The sequence below is a fragment of the Calliphora vicina genome, chromosome 2, assembly GCF_958450345.1.
Source record: "Calliphora vicina chromosome 2, idCalVici1.1, whole genome shotgun sequence".
Classification (NCBI taxonomy): Eukaryota; Metazoa; Arthropoda; class Insecta; order Diptera; family Calliphoridae; genus Calliphora; species Calliphora vicina.
Genome location: NC_088781.1, coordinates 46,037,864 through 46,058,641, shown reverse-complemented (window position 1 = coordinate 46,058,641; position 20,778 = coordinate 46,037,864). Strand labels below are relative to the sequence as shown.

Below are 20,778 nucleotides of genomic sequence, written 5' to 3'. Positions count from 1 at the left end.
ACTTGGTTTTTAGCGTGGAAATAAAATGCAGGTCAAAATTTACGGATATATGTATGCAAAGAAGAAAATACATCAGGTATCAGGCATACAGAAAGAATTTCTTTTGGATTTTTTAATCTCAAAAGAAAGTTTTACATGCTGACAAATGAAAGTCCACTCTCAGGCTTTATAATAGGGACTTCCAAACTTTGACAGTTGCCATCTTTCGAATTGGCTGTCAATTATTTTGTTTGTTTTGCCAAATCACCATGGACGGATATGGCGTTCAACAACACGTGCAAATGATAAAATTATTTTATCAAAATGGTGTTCTGGATGCTCAAAAAGAAAATTTAAATGATTAAATAAGGAATTAATTCTATTGTATAAATATTAAATTTTCAAAGTAATGAATTTAATACATTTGAAGTACAAAGTAATTAAGCCTAGAAATTAATGCGTAATGAAATTATTTTATTTGATTTCGAAAATTTAATTACTCCCACAATATTGAGACATTCATTGAAATACCTTCCTTCTTCTTTTTCCTTTTTAGGCTGCCATATTACAGCAAACATCGCAGTACATTTGTGAATTGGAAAATCAAAAAACCCAATTACTGGCACAAAATAGCCAACTAAAGCGACAGTTGGGACAACATGAAGCTGGCAGCGGTGGTGGCAATACGGATGGCGGCAGCAATGGCGAAAATATAACAGGTGTAGCCATTAAGAAACGCAAACTAACCGACAATGTAGCCAATGTTCAAACTATAAGCGATTCGTCTGATGAGGGTCTGGGATCAATGTCGCCCGAACCAATGACTTTATTAAACGCAGCTGGTGGCGCTGCGGCAGCTAATACCAAGGCTCAAATACTATTGCAACAGAACACAAAAGAAATGGTCGAACTAAAGGAGCAACTGTATAAGGAGAGACGTTTGCGTACAATGTTGGAGGAGGAATTACAAATGATTAAACGCCAATTGTATTCAGTAGCAACCGCACCCCAACCAAGCGCCGCCGAAGCTGATGAAACAGATGGCGGCAGCACCACAACCACTTACATTCCCCGTGAGGTAATCGAACATACTGGCAATTTGCTGCGTGAAGAATGCGAAGAGTTTTCCTATGTCGAAATCGATGAACTGACGGGCCAGCAGCAGGTGGTGGTTTGCTCCACCATTGAAGAATTGGACAGTGAAGCTGCGGCGGCAGCTGCCGAAATTATAACGGAAGATAATGTGCACGAAGAAGTGGTGTTATCGTCGTCCTCTACAGAATCGGAACAAGAAGTAGCGGTAAATGCTATAGCAAAAGCCTATGCCGAGGGCAACTCTCCTACACCCGCCATGTTACAACCCATCTTACAGGCAGCTATTAAGGCCACACCCAAAGTCGAGGTGGAACGTATAACAGATGCCACTTTGAAAAAAGTGAAAACCGAAAAAATCGAACAAACCAGTGGCCTAACACGTTCACGGCAAAATCTCGAAACAATAGTGGAAGCCATACGCCATCTAGAGGGCGATCATCTGTTTACCGACAGCAACGGTGAACAGCACAAGGTGTTGGTACAGACCCAGGCCGTCCGAGCAGTCGGTCAGGATGCGCCTTTAGCCTTGACTACCAAACAGCATGTGGTCGCGCAACGTAAGACTTTAGCGGAATTACGGCCTTTTCTACAGCTGAAGGGAGGCAGTAAACAAGTCACTATTGTGGGTGGCGGTGGTACTGCCATGACATTAACAAAAGCCGGTGCAGCAGTTATACAGAAAGATATTACAAAGTCATCAACAGCGGCAGCAAGTTCAAGTGGTGGAGCAACTGTTACCTCAGTGGTTTCGCAAGTTACACCCACCGCCATCTTTAAAGTTCAAACAAATGCCGCTGGCGGCAGTACAACAATAACAAAAGTCGGTACAACTTCTGCGGGAGCACCGGGTAATATGACCATTAGTACTACGTCGGTAAAACAATGTCGTCCCGGTGTTATCGTGGCCAAACAACTGTCTTGATTTCGCAGCCTCCCAACATCAAAACACCAACAAACTCAGCAGCAGCAGCAACAAACACAAAACCAACAATTGCAACACAATAAAGTTGCTTCAAAAATGAACAACACAACCTTGAAACATCAAACTCATCATCAACATCATGATCAATATGCGGACGACGACAACAGCGGCGGAGGCGATGATGACGATGATGATGGTGGTGGTGACGATGGACAGGAAAAAGTTAAAGCATTAAAGGAATTTGAAGAGAATTTACAGGAATTAGAAGATGAAGAAGACAAAGTTGAAGTTGAAGAAGAAGAACAAATGGTAGATGAAGAAGAAGCATATTTAGTTGAAAATAAAATTTATAAAATAAATGAAATTTTTGAAGAAATTATTAATGATGATGATACCGATTTCACAGAAACCACCAACAACAACAACACTACTGATTCACTTTCCACTACCAAGCCACAGTTTTCTTCATTAACTTTGAATTCTAAAAAAACTTCTAAATCGAATGTTCAAATTAATGAAACCAATAATAATAAAAGTAATACTAGTAATTTAAAACAAAAAATTACTACTCGTAGTAGTAATAGTAATAATTTAATACAATTTATACCACAAATCCAACAAACAAATGATGATGATAACGATAATGAACATGAAGATGAAGTAGAAGTTGAAGAAACCATTAAAATGAAACATAATTTTAATTTCAATTTAAAACTACAAAACCAACAACAACATAATAATAACAATATGTTTTTGAAAAATAACTTTAATTTTAGTAATAATATTAATAATAATACAATTAATAGTAATAAGAAGTTGTTTAATTATAATGATAATAAAAATAATCATAATTATTTAAATAATAGCATTAAGACTAGTATTAATAAAAATGTAAATTTTTTAAATATTACTACAACAAATTGCAGTAAAAACAAAAAACAACAACCGACAATTTCTATTATTACTAAAAAAACAAATAATAACAATAACAATATTTCTATAACAGCTACTACAACAACTACTACTAATACAAATAATAATAATATAATTACAACAACAACTACTCCTTTAATTAATCGTAATCATAATAATAATAAACAAAATCATATTAAACAAAATATTAACTTTAATAATAATATTCATAAAAGAAATGTTAATAATCATAATAATAATAATACAAATACAATATCAAAAAAATTAAATAATCTTGCTTCTCTTATTATTCCTAATATTATAAAAAATACAACATTAACAACAAAACCCAGAAAATTTACATGCAATTCAACATCACCATCATTGTCATCCTCCACATCTTTAACAAGAACTCATCATCAGCAGCGACATCTACCAAATTTATCATGCAAAAAGAAAATACGTAAAAACCGTTTCGTTTCGACTTCTTTAAAGAATAATTATAATAATAATAATAAAAACACTTTTCTACATTTCGAAAATAATTAAAACATTTTCAAAATACATACATATTTTAAGAATTATTATTCTAAAAGAAAATAATGCTTGAAATTAGGTAAAATTATTAAGTTAATTTTATAAATTTTATATTTCTCTCAAATTTTTAAAACAAAATTACAATGTACCGGTGTTTAGATATTGTGTTTAATTCAGACAATCATTTAAAGAATTCCTATTAAGAGTTTTTGGCTAAAATTTTAAAGTTTTTCTTTTAATTGTATTTAACGTTGGAAAATAGTTGAGCAAAGGTTGGATATAGACAGTTTGGTGTGTTGTAGTATGCAAATGTTTGTAATTGAAAATAAAGGGACAAAACTCTAATAGCCATTAACCTCTTCATTTAAGAGGAACCGAAAAAATAAGCGAGACATGAAATAAAAAAAATAATGCTGAAACCATTATTTAAGTCGATGAATAACTCTCACATCATAGCCATTATATTTTCAAGGAAATTCAGACCATATTTTAGATGTTGTAACAGCTAAAACTATACAATTTTCTAATCCGGGGGGTTATGCATGGAGGTCCAGGCCAAGGTATTGTGCTACTTCAACTGGGTGGATCCATAAATCTGTTTGACTAAGGGAAGTAGCTGGGCAGCTATGGGGGTATCATTTGATCCGTAACCACAAACCGGGCATACATTTGGGAACCAGAAGGCATTGAGTCTGTTGCTCCATCCCGACCTCAGCTGTGCCAGAACGACTTGTTTTCCCGGAATTTTTTCTGCGAGTCTGTTATAAGCGGTGGTCGACCTCCAAGTACGACATTATTACGGTATTGGTGGCGTCTCTATGAATGTCACCTTTTTTTTTGGGTTGTTGCCTCTCACTTTCATATTAGTCGTCTAACAGTTGGATGAAATAAGAAATTTTTGTTATCAATTTTATGAAAACATGTAAATACAATGATTGTTTCTATTGAAAGATCAATCTTAATAAAATATTAATATTTAATGAGTCAAATAAAAAGGTTAAAGGGGATACAGACATGGAAAATATTGCTAAAATAATGCTGAAACCATTATTTTATACTACTGATGAATTGTTTTTATAGAGCTTTGACAAGAACGGTCGAAATCAGCTCCCGATTGTTGTAATCCCAATTTGGGGTTATGATTTGTTAAAAACCATAACCATGACCCGCCAATGGTAACGCAAATTTGACTTTTTATCAATGGTGATGCCGGTCTCAACTGAAGATTTTTCGAAACGTGTTACTGATGGGAGCATCGTGAACTGATGGGAGCTACTCGAAATTGCAACAAAAATTATAACGGAGAATAAAGGTATTAGAATTTTTTAACACCCGTCACCATAATAAAGGTATTCGAATTTTTTAACACCCGTCACCATTGACGGGTTAAAAAAAATAGTTCAAACTTTAAGAGATTCTCTGAGAGGTCTGTGAGAAATGTTTCTAGAACCAATGAACCACGTCAGCCGGTTCTACGCAATGGAATGACCCGAGTTCACTTATCCAAGGGCTTTCAACTCGGCAAACACTGTTCTTACAACAACAACTACTTATAACAACGCAGTTTATAACAATTCGGACATATCGGCTAAATTTAGAAAAGACAAATTGCCTCAATAAATGGGCGTTTAAAATCTTTTCTAATAAATTTTGTTTTTACGATTCAGTGATCCACGAATTTAAAGTTTTTCATGTTACGTTTAAAAATAATTTTACTTCAAACGTCTCTTCCATTTACGCGCCGGATCGAAATTAAAATTTGTGGTTCAGTTTAAAGCGGAAATTAAAGCCAACATATGTATTTAAAAACGTGTTTTTTTTTCTTTTTGTCAAAGAACAAAATCCTTAAACAACAAATTATGAATGAAAAAAGTTTGGAATACAATTCCAAAACGAAAACGATATTTTTACTCGACGTTCATTACGGAAGTCGAAATCTTTTTCCCCGCGGAAGAACTTTCAACACATTGGACCTGTAAAACGGCTAGTTGTTTACAATACAAGTTAATATGATGTACTTTAAATCAGCTTTAGATTTTTATTGAAAACTAAAAAGTGATTTTATTTGATTTTGATTCAAACAACAATAATCGGACTGACCGTCCTTAGATATAAATATGACTCTCCAACTCTTTATAACAACTGTAGGACATTATATAATGTACAAATTTTCGATTTAAGTCCAAAACAACAATAATCGGACCGACCCTCCTTTAACCCAGGCTTTAAAAACAATTGGAGTAAATTTTGAAGACACCAATCTTTACACTTACCTTTGATTGGACTTTTCCTCATCGTTCGTAAAAAACAACAATAACAAGTCGAAGGTAAAAATAGAAGTTTTAGCAATATTCATCTGATCATTTGCAATTCTTTCAACAAACATTATTCAAACACTTAAAACCTTGAAGCAAATCAAAATGGAACACCATCATTTATTTATCAGATGGGTTACTCCCTAATTCGATTCGAAAGGGAATCGTGTATGTATCGTTCGCAGTATAAATAAATTGTTTCAAACGCCTGCTAAAGTGTAAGAACAATTAAGCAATTCTTAATGGTAATGTAAGACAATTGGACTTGACTTCATCTACAGTGGTAGCAACCTTAAGTTATTTCTCCAGTAACAGTGGAATTGTTAAAACAACATATTTCAAATTAGATTTTTCACAATTTTAGCCAGAGCAAGTCGCATTGATTACAATTTACTATTTATTTTGAAAATCTATCTACCAGATTTTAAAACTATTTATTGTTAAAGATTAACATTTTACCTATAATTTGATCAAGCATTATGTTCTTTTGGAAAATAAACTATAATTTTATTTGGCAAAATATATATAAAAAAAACCAAACAAATGAGCTAATTATTTTGAAACGATATTTTGATATTTAACCAAAATGTTATTTTACAGTTTACTTTAAAAACACGACCGGAAAACAATTTTACATTTTTTGCATTAACAACACTCAAAAATGATTTGAAAACTGAGTGATTTCCATACAAAAAATGTAAAATTTTTTTCCGGTCGTGCTTCTGAACAGAGCCTCGAATGAATTAATTCTCTAAAATCTTAATTCGGCATTGAAAAATTCAACCATTCATTCCATAAATCCATTTATAACATCTAATTATTAAGCTTCATTCAAAGACTTTTATTTAAATTGAATTCATTCTTCGTTCCATTATGAATTAATTCAGTCTTGAAATAATTAAATTTTTGTTAATTCAAATCTAATACTAATTGTTTTGTTTTAAATAATGTACAAAATATATTGAAAAAAATTGATTTAAGCTTTTTTGTAATTGATGTGAATTGAAGAAATATTGAATCAATCATCAATACATTTTTTAAAGCTATTTTGTATTGGAATTGAATTCAAAAAAATTTGATTCAATAAAGAATTATTTCTCAAAGGAATGAATTGAAGTAAAAGTAAATTAAGCTTATGAATTAATTCATTAACGGAATATTTGTTTTGATTTAGAAAATTAATTCTTTCGACCCTTAAACTTTTTACAATTTTCTTAATTTCCAAACATTTAGCCCCATTTTTATGATGTCTGGTTATTTCTTAACTGATAGTTATACTGTCTTTTATGAAAACTCTTAGTATAACTTTGACTTAAAAAATAACTAGACATTGTAAAAATGGGGGTTAATATTGAAAAATAGTAAAAGCTGATAATTTTAAACAAAAATCTCTTTAAAAAATAATTAGCCTCATATGAAAAAACTAACTTTAAGGTCTAAACAAAACACAAAAGAATTAACCAAACAAAAATGTTCTTTAGTGTTTTTAAAGAGTTCCTTAGTTTTAATATTTTTCAAAATCTATTTTCAAAAGCAAAGCAAATATTTAAAATAAATAAACTCAAAATTAATCGGCTAACCTACAACTTTCTAAAAACTCTTACAAAATTTAAAAAAGCAATATTGAAACCTCTAAACAAAAATAAATAAATAAAAATTAAATAAAATTGTTTTTTTTTTTTATAAAAAAAATAAAAACCCCATCTTTTTAGCAATATACCAACCAACAACAACAAAAAGTACAAACTCAAAGAAAATAGAAAAAAATACATTTTAAACAATTTAACTGAAAAAAGAAAATAAATCATAAAAAAAAAAAATTAAATTGTTAATAAAGAAAGCGAAATGAAAATATAAAAAAAACTTTATTAAACCATATACACACACTTAAGTATATAAATAAATATAAACAAACAACTCTTTTTTTGTAATATTTAAGTTTAAATAAATAAATTATTATTGTTTAGTTGTTAAGCACTCAAAACCATCGCATTTTATTATTATTATTTTATTTTTCGTGTTGTTAAAACAATTAAAATCTTTATTTCCTTTTAATAATAACAATAATTTGTTTTTTATATTTTCTTTTTTTTATAATTATTATTATTTAAACAAATTTTGGCAATTTTAAAACAAATTAGTTTAATAAATCTAAAACTTCTTTTAACAATATCATGAACGTTATCATTGCAGATATTGTTTAAGCTAAATTTTGAATATTTATTTCAAATTGTAAAAACGACAAACGTCCTTTTCCATAAGTCGAGTTATATACAGCCCAATTATGAATAAAAAATTCCGCGGGAGTTTGTTCCCCGGGAGTTTTTTCTCATTGAAATTGAATAGGAAAAATGAGAAAAGGGAAAAAACTCCCGCGGAATTTTTATTCATAATTGGGCTGATAAAAAACGAGCGAGTTTCAAAAACAAACAATTACGCCGCAGTTCTTAACATCGAACTGCGGAATTTTCCACATTCGATCGGAATGGTTTCATTACGAAAGATATTTACTTTTTCTGAATAAGCAAAATACGGAATTAATTCCACTTTCGATCGGAATTCTGTACCAAAAACTTCACTTTTGTTTTAATATAAAAAACGCTGTCAAATTAAAATCAGAAATACAGAAATAATAAATTTTTTGGAATTAATAAACTACACGGAATCTGAAGAACATAAAACGAAATCGATTGGAATAAAAACTACGGAATTGATACCATTCCGAACAAAATCTGTGACAGGCCTGATAGTTGACAAATTTATGTTCTGCAAATTGTACGATTTTGTATATTGAAACAGGGGGTTACTCCCTAATTCGATTTGAAAGGAAATCGTTTCGAATTACAATGTATTTAGCACACAATTTCGAACATTTTAGTTTTCGGATTGAGTGGCGCAGTAACCGCTTGTTCACTCGAAATTAAAACAAGTAAATATGTGAACACATTTCTCGGATTCGGTTTACAGAACAGGGAGTTTATATGTTGCTATGACAGCCGGTTTTTAGTTGTTAAATAACATGGAATCTTTAGTATTCCTAGCAAGGATTACAACTACCGCAACATTATTGCAGTGTTACAACAAATATTTTTGAATTTTGTGGTAATTTTGGGAGCATTTTTTTTAATGCACCCATGTTTTTTTTTAATAAAATACGATCGTAATAAAAGTCTCCTCGACGTTCGTTAAAGCATATTATGCATCAAAATTCCACAAATAAAACAAATACGTTCATTCTGAATTCAGAATTTATTCATTAAAATTACCCCTATGTCTATACATGATAAACGTCAAAATGACCTTCAAGATAAGAAATTATCAGGTATAGACTCGATTTATTTGTGTTATTACTTCGTTATGACAAAGTTGTTAGTGCTTTTGCTCTATTTTTGTTGTTATTTTTAAGGCTCCAAACCAATTTGTATGTATTTTCTCCCGTATCAATAGCTCTGAGATCGCCATCGTTTTTAGCGTACAATTAATTTAACCTTGGAAAGGTTCTCCATCACAACAATATGTCTTCTTACGTACCTTCTCAAATATGTCACAATTAAAACATAGAAACGTTGGATGAATCGACGTAGGTCCTTGATTTAACCAATAACTACTTTTTTTCTTCAAAAATAAATTGAAAGGTCAACGTTTTCCGGAGTCTTAAGAAGTAACATATTTATGACTGTGACCTTTTCGGATTCAGTAGCCTTGAAATATTTTTATTTTGTTATACAGCGGGCTAATTCTTGCATTCGTATTGGAATTAAATACAATTTAAATTACCAAAGGAACTAATACTTTAGATTCATTCAAATCCTCTCATTTAATTGGAATTGTTTACTTCATTTTATTTGGATAATTTTAATGATTCAATATGGAATTAGTTCCCAATGAAATGATTGCAATACATACAAGCAAATAAGCATAACAAATTAGTAATTAATGCTTTTAATGAATGATTAAGAGTTAAATTAAAGTTTAATTCAATTTCGAAAGGTGAAATAAATTCGAACACCAGCTTATAAATAAAACTACAACAAAAGCAATGGCTCTAGATCAATGCGGGCGAAATTTTTAAACTTAATTGGAAATTTAAACAAATTCGTTGCAGATGAAACGTTTGAAGATTAATTTGAAATTATAGAATGTTAAAATGCTTTCATCTAAAATGTTTTTTTTTATTAAAAATTAATACAATATTTTATAATTTGATTTATCTGCTTTACTGTTTTAATATTCTTACATCTATTATATATACTAATGGAAATCCCTGGGGAAATGAGACAAATATATTGAGCCCTAACCTCGAAAATATCTTAAGTCCATAACAAAGCTTTTTTTATAATTGTTTGCGTGCGATGAGCATTGAAGCTAAAATTGTTTTGTTATAAAATTAAAAGATTATCTGCCTGTTCCACGATGTCGAAAGAAAAATGAGTCGATAAAATTTGTATGAAAAACACTCAGTTTTTTTAATTCTTTCGAATAGTTTACATACAAATTTGTTCGAATCATTCACATTCTTTCGACATTATGAAACAGGCCTTATGTAAACTAAATAACCGATTTGTTTAAAAAATCATATCGAATATATTATTGGTTAAGATATTTTCGCTGTTAGTTCTTGATATGTATTCAAATGAATTTTTTCTTATAGACATTAAATAAAATGTGTTCTTGTTTGTATACAATGAAAAACTATATTTAAATTAAATAAAAAATTAACTATATATAAAAAAATAAAATTCCAAAAATATAAGCATTCAATAAATCAGTAAATTGTTTATTTTATTTAAAAAACAAAATATTTTTTTAGCAAAATTTTTTTTAAAATCATCATAAACATACATAAATTATTGATTTCTATGAAATTATTTTTTATTTTACTTTAAACAAAAATCATTAAAAAATTCATTTAACTAAACAAATATGTAAAAAAAAAAATATTAGCAAATTATTTTGTTTGTCAAGAACAAAACAAATAATCGTAACTTTAAAAAATACATCTAATAAATAAAAGTTAAACGTTTTTGTAATTTTGATTTATAAGAAAAAAAATATTTAAAAATTACCAAAAAAAAATAAAAAATATTTAAAATAATATAAAACCATATTTAAAAGAAATCGCAAAAAGCTGCATTTTTTTGCTATTAATTTTATATATAAACATATATACATACTTATGTGTAAGCAACAATTTAAAATAAAGAAAAAATAAACATTTAATGTCTTAAATATAAAAAAAAATTAAAATATTATTATTGAAAAAATAAAATTAATATAAAATTAGCCTATTTATAATTTAATTAGTATACCGTAACAAATATGCATACATACAGAAATAAAAAAAAATATATATATACAAAAACATACATAAAATATACATAATTAAATATTATCAATAAAACATAATTTTATGTTCTAAACCCTCTAAATAAATCTAGTTTATTATTACTACTTATATATGACGACGTTGTGATTCTCAACCAAATGGCCTGGGTGTAAATCCAACGGAAACGGAAATATAGGAGGAGGTGAGGGAGCCAAGTATTTAGGCACCCTCCTTGATTACAACTTATCATGGAAGAAGAATACTCAGGAAAGTCTTAAAAGGGGTATCAGTGCCTACCATACATGCAGGAATTCTACTGTTAAGAATTAGGGACTACAACTAGGCATATTTAACTGTATTTACACATCGTTTTTAAGTACCATTATTGCTTATGGTTGCAATGAAGGGGGTGCAGTTTTCACTGATGGGTCCAAGATGGAATCTGATACTGGAGCCGGAGTTTATATAGTAGATGAGGACATCAAAGTCTGGAGTTTGAGAAATGAGATAGCAGATGAACTGGGCAGACAGGGTTCGGATCTGGACTATATTAATAGGGACTGTGAGCTTAAACCTCCTATATGCCAGTACTATAGGTTGATGTTCACAAGATTCCGGGACACTACGAACCAATCCTGGTGTAGTAGGACGGATTGCAGGAAGTCCAGGGCTGTTTGGCCAAAGTTGGATGTAAAGGCAACAGGAAAAGTCTCAGGAGGAATGATAACAATCAATTGGAGCCTTCATTGGTAAATAGGATATGGGCGCACAAGACTTCTGTAGGATGTGTGAATATAGTGAGGTACTAGAGACAGTGGAACATATTTGTGTTGTAGCAGCATAAACAATTTTACAATATTCAATCAGGGGGTTCTGCATGTTCTTGAAGTCCAAGAAATTGTGCTGAAGTAGGGTTGGTTGAACAGTTGAATATGAGTAGGGTGTCATGAGGACCACATGCTGGACCAATTCTTGTTACCGCGGAATTGATGACGTCTCTGTGAATGTCGTTCAATGCTGTCATATACGAGCGGCGATCAAATGGATCCTGCACATACCACTGTATGCTCTCCTCGTATTTCCGTACTCTAAATGTGTGATGTTGAAGTTTGAATGACTCCTCCGGTTGTGTTCCTTGACCGATAGAACCTTGGTTTCCTCGTGAAGGTGGTGTTGGGAGATTGCAATGGCGTGAGCTGAGGAGCAACAACAACATATTCTGTGTATCTGTCCTAGATTACAGGGTCTCAAGCTAAAATGGCTAGGAGAAAGATTCCATGATGAAAGGGGTTATTGTTGAGTTCTTACAATAACTACCTCACGATTTTTTGGACATTTAAATTCGAGGTTATTGTTGAGTTCTTACAATAACTACCTCACGATTTTTTGGACATTTAAATTCGAGGTAAATTGCGGAACAAAGAGTTTATTTGTTCCAAGAATATATGCTGACTGTATCACATAAATTAAAATTAGCATTAATTTAGATAGCTAACGAATTCTAATACATATTTCGTTTTTGAAAAAATATGGGTCCAAACAAATTCTTCTTGTTTATATTATTTTTTCCAACTCGGTATCCACCTCTATATCCAAGAATGTCATTTTATTTTATTTATTTTTATAACTGAAAAAAAACTAGAGTATATTTATTATCTTTATTAAATTAACGTAATTTTACTCAAATTCTTAAGACTTTTCCATAGTTTTAGAATATAACAACAACATTTAAAATTAACGGAAATCCACCCGCCGATACGTTACAATTATTTTTAATTTTTGTTCATATGGCAACATTTCTGTTTCCTCATATGTCACCTATAGGGCTAACAATTCTCAGTGAATATTACATTTTGACAAGAAGTAGCAAATATTTACGTCTCGGAGAAATTTTTTTAGTGCATTGGTCATAGAAAACAAAAATTGTGTACAAAATTTTGCAAAACAAATAATAAAATATTACAATTACCTGTTTATATAGAAAAGTAAAAGCAAATAAATGTAATTAACAAGAAGATTTTATGAAAATCTACGGAATAACAACGAATGAAAGCAGTAGAAAATGTTGAAATATTTCAAAAGACAGAAAAGTAAATATTTTTTTTCATGTCTCCCAACTATTACAACAACAATGTAATTTTAATAATAAATAAAATAAAAGTTGATGGTCAGCAATAAAAGAAAGAATAAATAATTGGTGCCAAACTACCGAAAAAAGAAATGATTGGAATTTCTAACCAATGTCATTGTGTTTGTTGTTGTGATAGTTAATTGCATGTTTGGCAGACAGACATTTATTTATACATTTATTTTCGTTTATTAAATTTTGTTTAATATTTTTAGGTCGTGCTGGTTCTACAAATACTAATGAAAATGAACAATACTACAGCACAAACAACAACAAGAATGGTGTAAATACTAATGTTGATGAAACTGATAGCGCTGGTGGTGCTTTAGATGACCTATCGTCATCCTCTGCTACTACTGCTGCCTCTGTAAAACGTCATTCACTACGTTCGACTTCCAGTTTTTGTGATGAAGTTTTTCTTGAAGAGTTAGCTAATTTGGGCCTGTTGATGACAGCATCAAGTGCAGGGGGCTCGGAGGAAGATGCTGTTAGTTATGGTGCTTTAAGCTTAGGTGCACTTAGTAATGGTGGTTGTAATCAAGTCGTAGGTGCTGCTGCGGCCTCTGCACTGGCTTTAAATTCAATTGTTGAATTTGATGAAGGTAAATTTAATTATACTCACGTACGTATTTCATGGGGAATTATTATTATTAAATGTCATATGGGTAAATTTGTAGTTAGGTTTATGTTTATTAGTAGTAATTAAAAATGTGGGAAATTATTAATTATTGTTGAAATTGTAAATGTCAGCATGGTTTTATAAGAAGATTTTGTTGGTTTTAGTTTATGTGGCATATATTTTAATATAATGTTCATATTATTCAATTAGAATTACTAATTCTCGTAAATGAACAATTTATATAGAAACTACTGCATAGTTATATAGGTATAAACCTTAAATATTTAATGAAAATGAGTTCAGCTGATAGCCTGATAGGCTATACAAATTCATTGATTTGACAGTTTGTAAAACCTAACGAAATTACACTCACGTAGGGCTGCCGAAGGGAAAGAGTATAGACCCCAAGTACACATGAGCGTTCTGCATCGATCAAAACAAATAGTAATCGGAATGGACAAAGTATGCCATATAAGGCGGTGGGGCAAAACTTCCCAAACACGAGTGTTGTCATGATGGAATATTTCATGTCTAACACATATTCTAGGCGTTTTTTGGACAATGCTCGCTTCAAACGAATCAGTTGTGTTCGGTACAGGTTCCCTGTGATGGTATGGTCAAATTTCAGCAGCTCATAATAGATAGAACTCTTTTGGTCCCATCAAATACAGAGCATTACCTTAGCGCCATGAATATTTAGCTTTTGTGTCGATTGGGCTGGTTAACCGGCTTCACATACGTTCTCTTATGCTTCGGGTTATAGTAATAGATCCATTTTTCATCGCAAGTAATGATTCAGTGCAAAAATGATTTTCATTTATAGCATTCAAGCTCCATACAAAATCGGTTTTCAAGATCTGTCAGCTTCAATTCGTATGGTATCCAATTTCTCTGTTTTCGGATGAATCCAGCTGCTCGCAAACATTTTGAAATCGCTGATTGTGTAGCTCCCAATGATTTTGCAAGTTCTTGTTGAGTTTGACAACAATCTTCATGGAGTAATGCCTCTAATTCTTGGTCCAACTTTTTTGGCTGGCCGGGCCGATCATTGTCTTCCGTGTCAAAATCACCACCAGCACTCAAATCTTTTATAAGATTTTTGTGTTTTTGACCTATTATAAACATGATAAATGCATCAATATATCGGTCCTGGTTCAATTGCTAATCGGGAAAATTTACCAACAAATTACTTCGATTTTTTTCAACTAAAAGTATTTTTAATCTTTATCTAAAAGTTTACTAGTTCTAAATTTAAAACTGGCTATAATTTTATGACAGGAGCTTTCGATTGAATCATTTTAACTTATTTTAAAATGCACTTATTTTTCCAGACATTTTCAAATACCATTCCCGTCTTTCGATGTCCGTCACATCCATAGTCAATGAACCAAATTGCCTCAGTTATTTTGTTCAATTTTTAGAAAAACGTAACGCTTTGCCTTTAATCAAATTCTACTTAGATACAGAAAATTTTAAAAATGCCGCTTTAGCACAATTGCGTAAAGAACAAAAACTCAAACTGGTGGCACAACAAATACCTGAGGAGTCCACAGACGTTGTACAAGAAATGGCACAAGCAAGCAGCAATAATGATACAGATGATAATATAATGCTGCAGCAGCAACGTAATGATTTAAGTGAAGCGCATGCTGCTGCAGCTGCGTCATGTGTTGGAGCAGATGGCTCAGATAATGATAGTAGCATTGTACCTGAATTAAAAACATTGTGCGATTTAACCATGCGCAAACCCTTAACCGATGATGAAAAATCTCAAATCTATGCAGAAACAAGTAAACAACTAACTAAATGTAATGATAAGAATACTACTACTACCACTTATAAAGCTTCCTCAGAACTATCGCTGTGTAGTTTAACTAGCAACTTTACGGAAATTTCCGAATGTGTTGTAATATCAATGGCCAGTGTACAGGATGCCCTAACCATATATCAGAAATACTTAAGCGGCAATTCGCCACAGCATATAGAAATACCGGTTGATATACTATCAAAGATTTCCTTGATATTGTGCAAAAAAGAACAGGAGGAAGAAAACTGTGCCATTACCTCGGATTGCTTTACAGAGGCTCAGCAATTCATCCTCAACCAGTTGGAGAAGGAATACCTAAATGATTTTCTACAAAGTACCTATTATGCAAAATATTGCGTGGAATTAATACAAAGCCATAATTTAAATATCAACGATATCTTACACAGTGAGGTAACACTGTTCTATTTGATGGAATATCTGGAACAGCATCAAGAGAGAGATTGTTTAGATTTTTGGTCCTCCGCCATAAATTATCGCAAAAGTTATTTGTCTCAGGAGCCACAAGTACGCAACGAAAAAGAGGCCCAATCTGATGCCATGATAATTTATGAGAAATTTTTCTCCTTGCAAAATGAGCTAAAATTGTGGTCTTCAAACAAATTACGATCTCATGTAGAATCCTGTATTTGTAGCGAAGGTTTGGTGTTTTACTGTTTCGATTTGCCTCTAAGAGTGGCTGCCAAATATTTAGAATGCAAATATTTGAAATTGTTTTTGAAATCTTCGTTATTTGCCAACTATTTAAATGAACTTAAAACACGCATCGAAGATGACGGCGAACACAAAGAAAACCTTAATAAATTTCAATCCCTGCATAAACCATTGCGTCGTTGTGTTAGTGACAAAACCGCCAATAGACATCGTAAAACCTTATCGGATTGTACGCTAGATAAGAAATTACCCATCTCACAACACAACACCTTATTAGCATCCATGGACAGCCACTCGTCCCATCTAAAACAATTCCACTTGAATATTGACTCGTCCCAATTAACCAATCCCGACTTGCTGTGGCATCGCTCTAATAGTAACAATTTGAAATTCGGTCGCGTCAACTCTTTAGGTCGTTATGAACGAGATTTCATCTCACCCTCAGATGCCTTGCATCACACATCCTTGAAATCAACGCACAATTGGTCTTTGGCATTAAATGGTAATAAAATTAAAAATGCTATGCGTAAATTGGTTCATTTACCCGATGATAATGTACAAGAGGAAATCGCCTGGCAGGTGGCCGAAATGATAGTGAAAGATGTCACCAATGTTACCATGCGCCAAGGCGAAGAAAATCACACAAAAAAGTCTTAGTAAGTTTTCATTTTTTTTTATTATTTATGATTCTTTTCTTTCTTTCTAAATACATGTTATGGGTTGTATGAATTTTATATGCATTCATGTATAACAAAGCAATAATGAAAACAAATTTACAGTGATAAGAATTTACAAAACCACAACAAAAAAAAGTCATAGTTTTTTAGTTCAAAACTAAATCTCAAATTAATTTTTTATTCCAATTCAATTATTTTATTTTAAGAAACTCAAATATTAAATACATTTTTTTTACCTTTTATTTATTATCAAATCTCATATTCACAAATTGTATAAGCGGAGTTAGTCTTTGCTTTTACTTTATAAATATTTTTATACATATTTACGTATACTAAGGATTTGTAAACTGTTATTATAATCTCTCTATTTTCAAGCACAAAATTTATATGCTTAATATACAATATTTATCTCAAATGTTTCTAAAAACTAAAATATTTTCTTGAAATCGTATACTCGCTTTATGAACAATAATATATTAATCATAATAATAATAATTATATATTGGAAAACATATTATATATGAACATTATTAAGCTGAAAGTATTTATTTAAACAAATTGCTTAATTACTGTAAAACTGTCCTTAGATAAGCTATTGTTAAATGTATTAAATAACTAAATCTCTAATGTTTGGAGACACCGCCACAATGTTGTTGAAACTTTGCAATATTGGTACTATTTGCATATTTTACATAGAATAGAAAAATCCATATCAAAACATAACCATTAACTGGCTTCAATTCATCAGGGAGAGTACATTTCGATTCAGTCTGTTGAAATCAACTTTCAAAAGTATTATCAACATAACAATATGCTTTAAAAAAATAGGCTATTGAAAATCTAGAAAATCGGTCCATAATTGGGCAGCACAAAATGTATGTTATTTTTTTTTCAAAAAACTCAAATCCTAGAGACACCGAATAGGTTGAAATTTGGCATTCATGCATTTACATGTTCACAATGCAAAGACAATTTAAGTTCGAAATGTATAACTTATCTTCGATAAATTGTTAAAGCTGTTAAAATAATCTCTAAATTTATAAATTAATATTAAATATCAATTTCTTACATTTTCCAATTTCGTACTAAAACGTTAAAAAGTCTAAATTTTCATGAATTTGAATTTGAAAATATTTTCAAGGTATTTAGTTTCAGAATATATGTATGTATATAAGTTTTTGAAAATATCTTCAAAAATTCGAATTTAAATTCGAAATATTGAAGGTTCTCTAAAACAACCTTTTATTTTAATGTCCGAATAGACTAATATTTGACATTCATCCATATTCCTCATGACAATGCAATATTATGTTCGAAAATTCAAAATCAAATTCGAACTTATGTTTGAAAAATTGTTAAAACTGTTTAAATAATCTCTAGATCTTGCAATATTGTGTTCGAAAATTCGAACTTATCTTCGAAAATATTTTAAAGCTCTTAAAATAATCTTTAAATTAAAAAAACAATTTTTAGTATTATTTGAGGTCAATGTTATTACATTTTCGGATTTCGAACTTAAAAATTTTTGAAATAGAATTGAAATTGTTCATATTTTGAATGTATTTTCACTATATAAGCTTTTTAAAATACATATTTGAATTTAAATTCGTAATATTCATGAAAATATTCTCAAAGCAAAATTTTATTTAAATGCTGTAAAAAGATGAAGATAATCTTTGATGAAGAGGAAGATCAAACTATTATTATTTATTACATTACTAGCTTCGCTACCCGTTTACAGTTAAAAAAATATATGTAAAATGAGAGAGCTATTCGGACAAAGTTTGAATAATCTCGTAATTATAGTTCTCAAGACATTTAGAAATAAATGTTTACTTAGTATGGGAGGTGACTCACCATACAAGACTGTCACAATTATATGGGTGCCACACCTACAAATGTACAAAAATGTACAATAATAAGTGAAATGTGACTTTCACAACTACAGTTCTCCAGATATTCGAAAATAACTATTTACTTTGTATGATAAAAAATTGATTCGTATAAAGTTTTAAGACTCACAATTATAGTTCCGCAGATATTCGAAAATAACTATTTATTTTGTATGGGTGGTGCCACGACCATGTTCAGCCAAGAAGCGCACAATGGTACCGCGAAGTTTTTAGGCTTTCACAATTATAGTTCACCAGATATTAAATAACTATTTACTTATTTATGGGAAGTGCCACGCCCATTCGAAATATCAAAATAAAAAGAAACCTATTGTTCCTTCTAGATATAGATTAACATACATACAAAAATAGCAAGAGGATGAAAAGGACAAACAAATAAACAGACATACATTCATTTTTATATACAGATACAATTTATATCATAAAAAGTTTGTGGCTACATGCTCAGCGTTAGGAAAATATAATATGGAAAATGTGGGACATAAAATGGAACCCTGTAGAACATCATATATAATATTATTACAGCCATATCTAAATAATTGCATTGAGCATTGTTTACTTGTTAAAAATACCCATATCACTTGTATGAAACCGAATACCGAAATAACGCGTCGGAAACGCTGAGCTATTGGAAAATCCAATTTGGCAGTGCGTTAGATAGTGAGGTTGACTGCAGAAGATGAAGAAACTGCAGTTATTTAGGTTTTTGTTTATTTTTTTACGTGTTTTTAATGATTTCTTTACTAATTCTCTATTTTGTTCATACAAACATAATATTTTTTTATAAAATGTTAACAATGGGCTTCAGAAAACTCCCCACTCTACGCATTTATTTAGGTATGGCTGTAAGAATATTGACCAAATGCTTTTTTTTATTAAACAAAAATATGTTTTTATTTAATATGAATAGCTTTGCAACAAATTCTTCCGCTTAAAATTGACAAAAGTGTTCGAAAAAATTATGAATAACAAAAAGAAGGTCAATTCGGTGCAGTTTTAATAATGTAATTGCAATTTATATACATATTAGCTTAAAAAAGTTCATTGTGTTTTCCTAACTACTATAATTCTAAAAATTTATAACAAAATATAATACTTTCAAATAATAATTTATATAAAAAAGCATATAACCACATAATACAATATATTTCATATTAAATTCATTTGATCAGTCTCTCTATATACAAACAAAATACATACAATACATTTATTAATATCATACATTTTTTTAAAACATATTTATTTATATTATTGACTATAACATATGCATATAATAACCATAAACTACTTTATAAAACATATAAGAATATATATCTAAGAAAATGGTAAAAATTTGAAAAGTATTCTTCATTTTCCCTTTTAAGTACTTCAATTACATATAAACAACCAAACATTTGTATGGGAAAACTATTTTTAAATAAAACCAAAATGCAAAAAGTTGGATTGCCATATACGTAAATAAAAAAATATTATTATTTTTTTTAATTATCTCGAATTTCTAGAATTTTAAAATATTTCACTTACCATTTCTTTATTTATTTAAAATAATATTATAATTTTATAACAAAAAAAAAACATTTTATCATACAATGAATTTATGCACAAGTTTTTTTAAACAATACAATATTTTTTTTTACAAATTTACCTAATTTTTAAACTTTAACATTCCATACGTATTTTAAATATGTTATATTTTATGTTATTTTTTTATATTATTATAAAATTTAAATTTTATTTTTGTTATATTCAAAGAAAGAAAACATTGAAATTAAATGTATGCAAAATAATTGTTATTTGCTTTAAATTTGTATTATCTGAATATTATAAAAGAAAGTAATTTAAAACATAAGAAATAATAATGAATTTTAAATAAATT

General features: G+C 30.1%; 3 protein-coding genes across 3 annotated transcripts in view; all 3 read left to right on the top strand.

Annotated features, from left to right (window-relative positions):
- Window positions 1–2,149, top strand: part of crp (cropped) — a 53,662-nt gene extending 51,513 nt beyond the window's left edge. The window contains exon 3 of the mRNA XM_065502398.1: window positions 536–2,149. Coding sequence (XP_065358470.1) covers window positions 536–1,996 — 1,461 coding nt within the window. The 3' untranslated portion in view covers window positions 1,997–2,149. The remainder of the gene's footprint in view (window positions 1–535) is intronic.
- Window positions 2,093–3,457, top strand: LOC135950430 (hybrid signal transduction histidine kinase M-like). Its single transcript, XM_065499973.1, has one exon. The coding sequence runs from the start codon at window positions 2,093–2,095 to the stop codon at window positions 3,455–3,457; it is 1,365 nt and encodes a 454-aa protein (XP_065356045.1).
- A 9,498-nt stretch (window positions 3,458–12,955) lies between these two features.
- On the top strand, window positions 12,956–17,176 carry pkaap (A-kinase anchoring protein pkaap). The gene is made up of 3 exons (XM_065502024.1): window positions 12,956–13,176; window positions 13,430–13,816; window positions 15,165–17,176. Exons 1-3 carry the CDS (start codon window positions 13,149–13,151, stop codon window positions 16,967–16,969), a joined length of 2,220 nt encoding a protein of 739 aa, XP_065358096.1. The 5' UTR covers window positions 12,956–13,148; the 3' UTR covers window positions 16,970–17,176.
- Window positions 17,177–20,778: the final 3,602 nt, after the last annotated feature.

Coding starts and splice junctions, on each gene's coding strand:
- LOC135950430 (XM_065499973.1), top strand. CDS start 2,093: ATGAACAACACAACCTTGAAACATCAAACTCATCATCAACATCATGAT.
- pkaap (XM_065502024.1), top strand. CDS start 13,149: ATGTTGAAATATTTCAAAAGACAGAAAA. Junction 13,177..13,429: donor ATATTTCAAAAGACAGAAAA/GTAAATATTTTT, acceptor TAATATTTTTAG/GTCGTGCTGGTTCTACAAAT. Junction 13,817..15,164: donor AATTGTTGAATTTGATGAAG/GTAAATTTAATT, acceptor TTATTTTTCCAG/ACATTTTCAAATACCATTCC.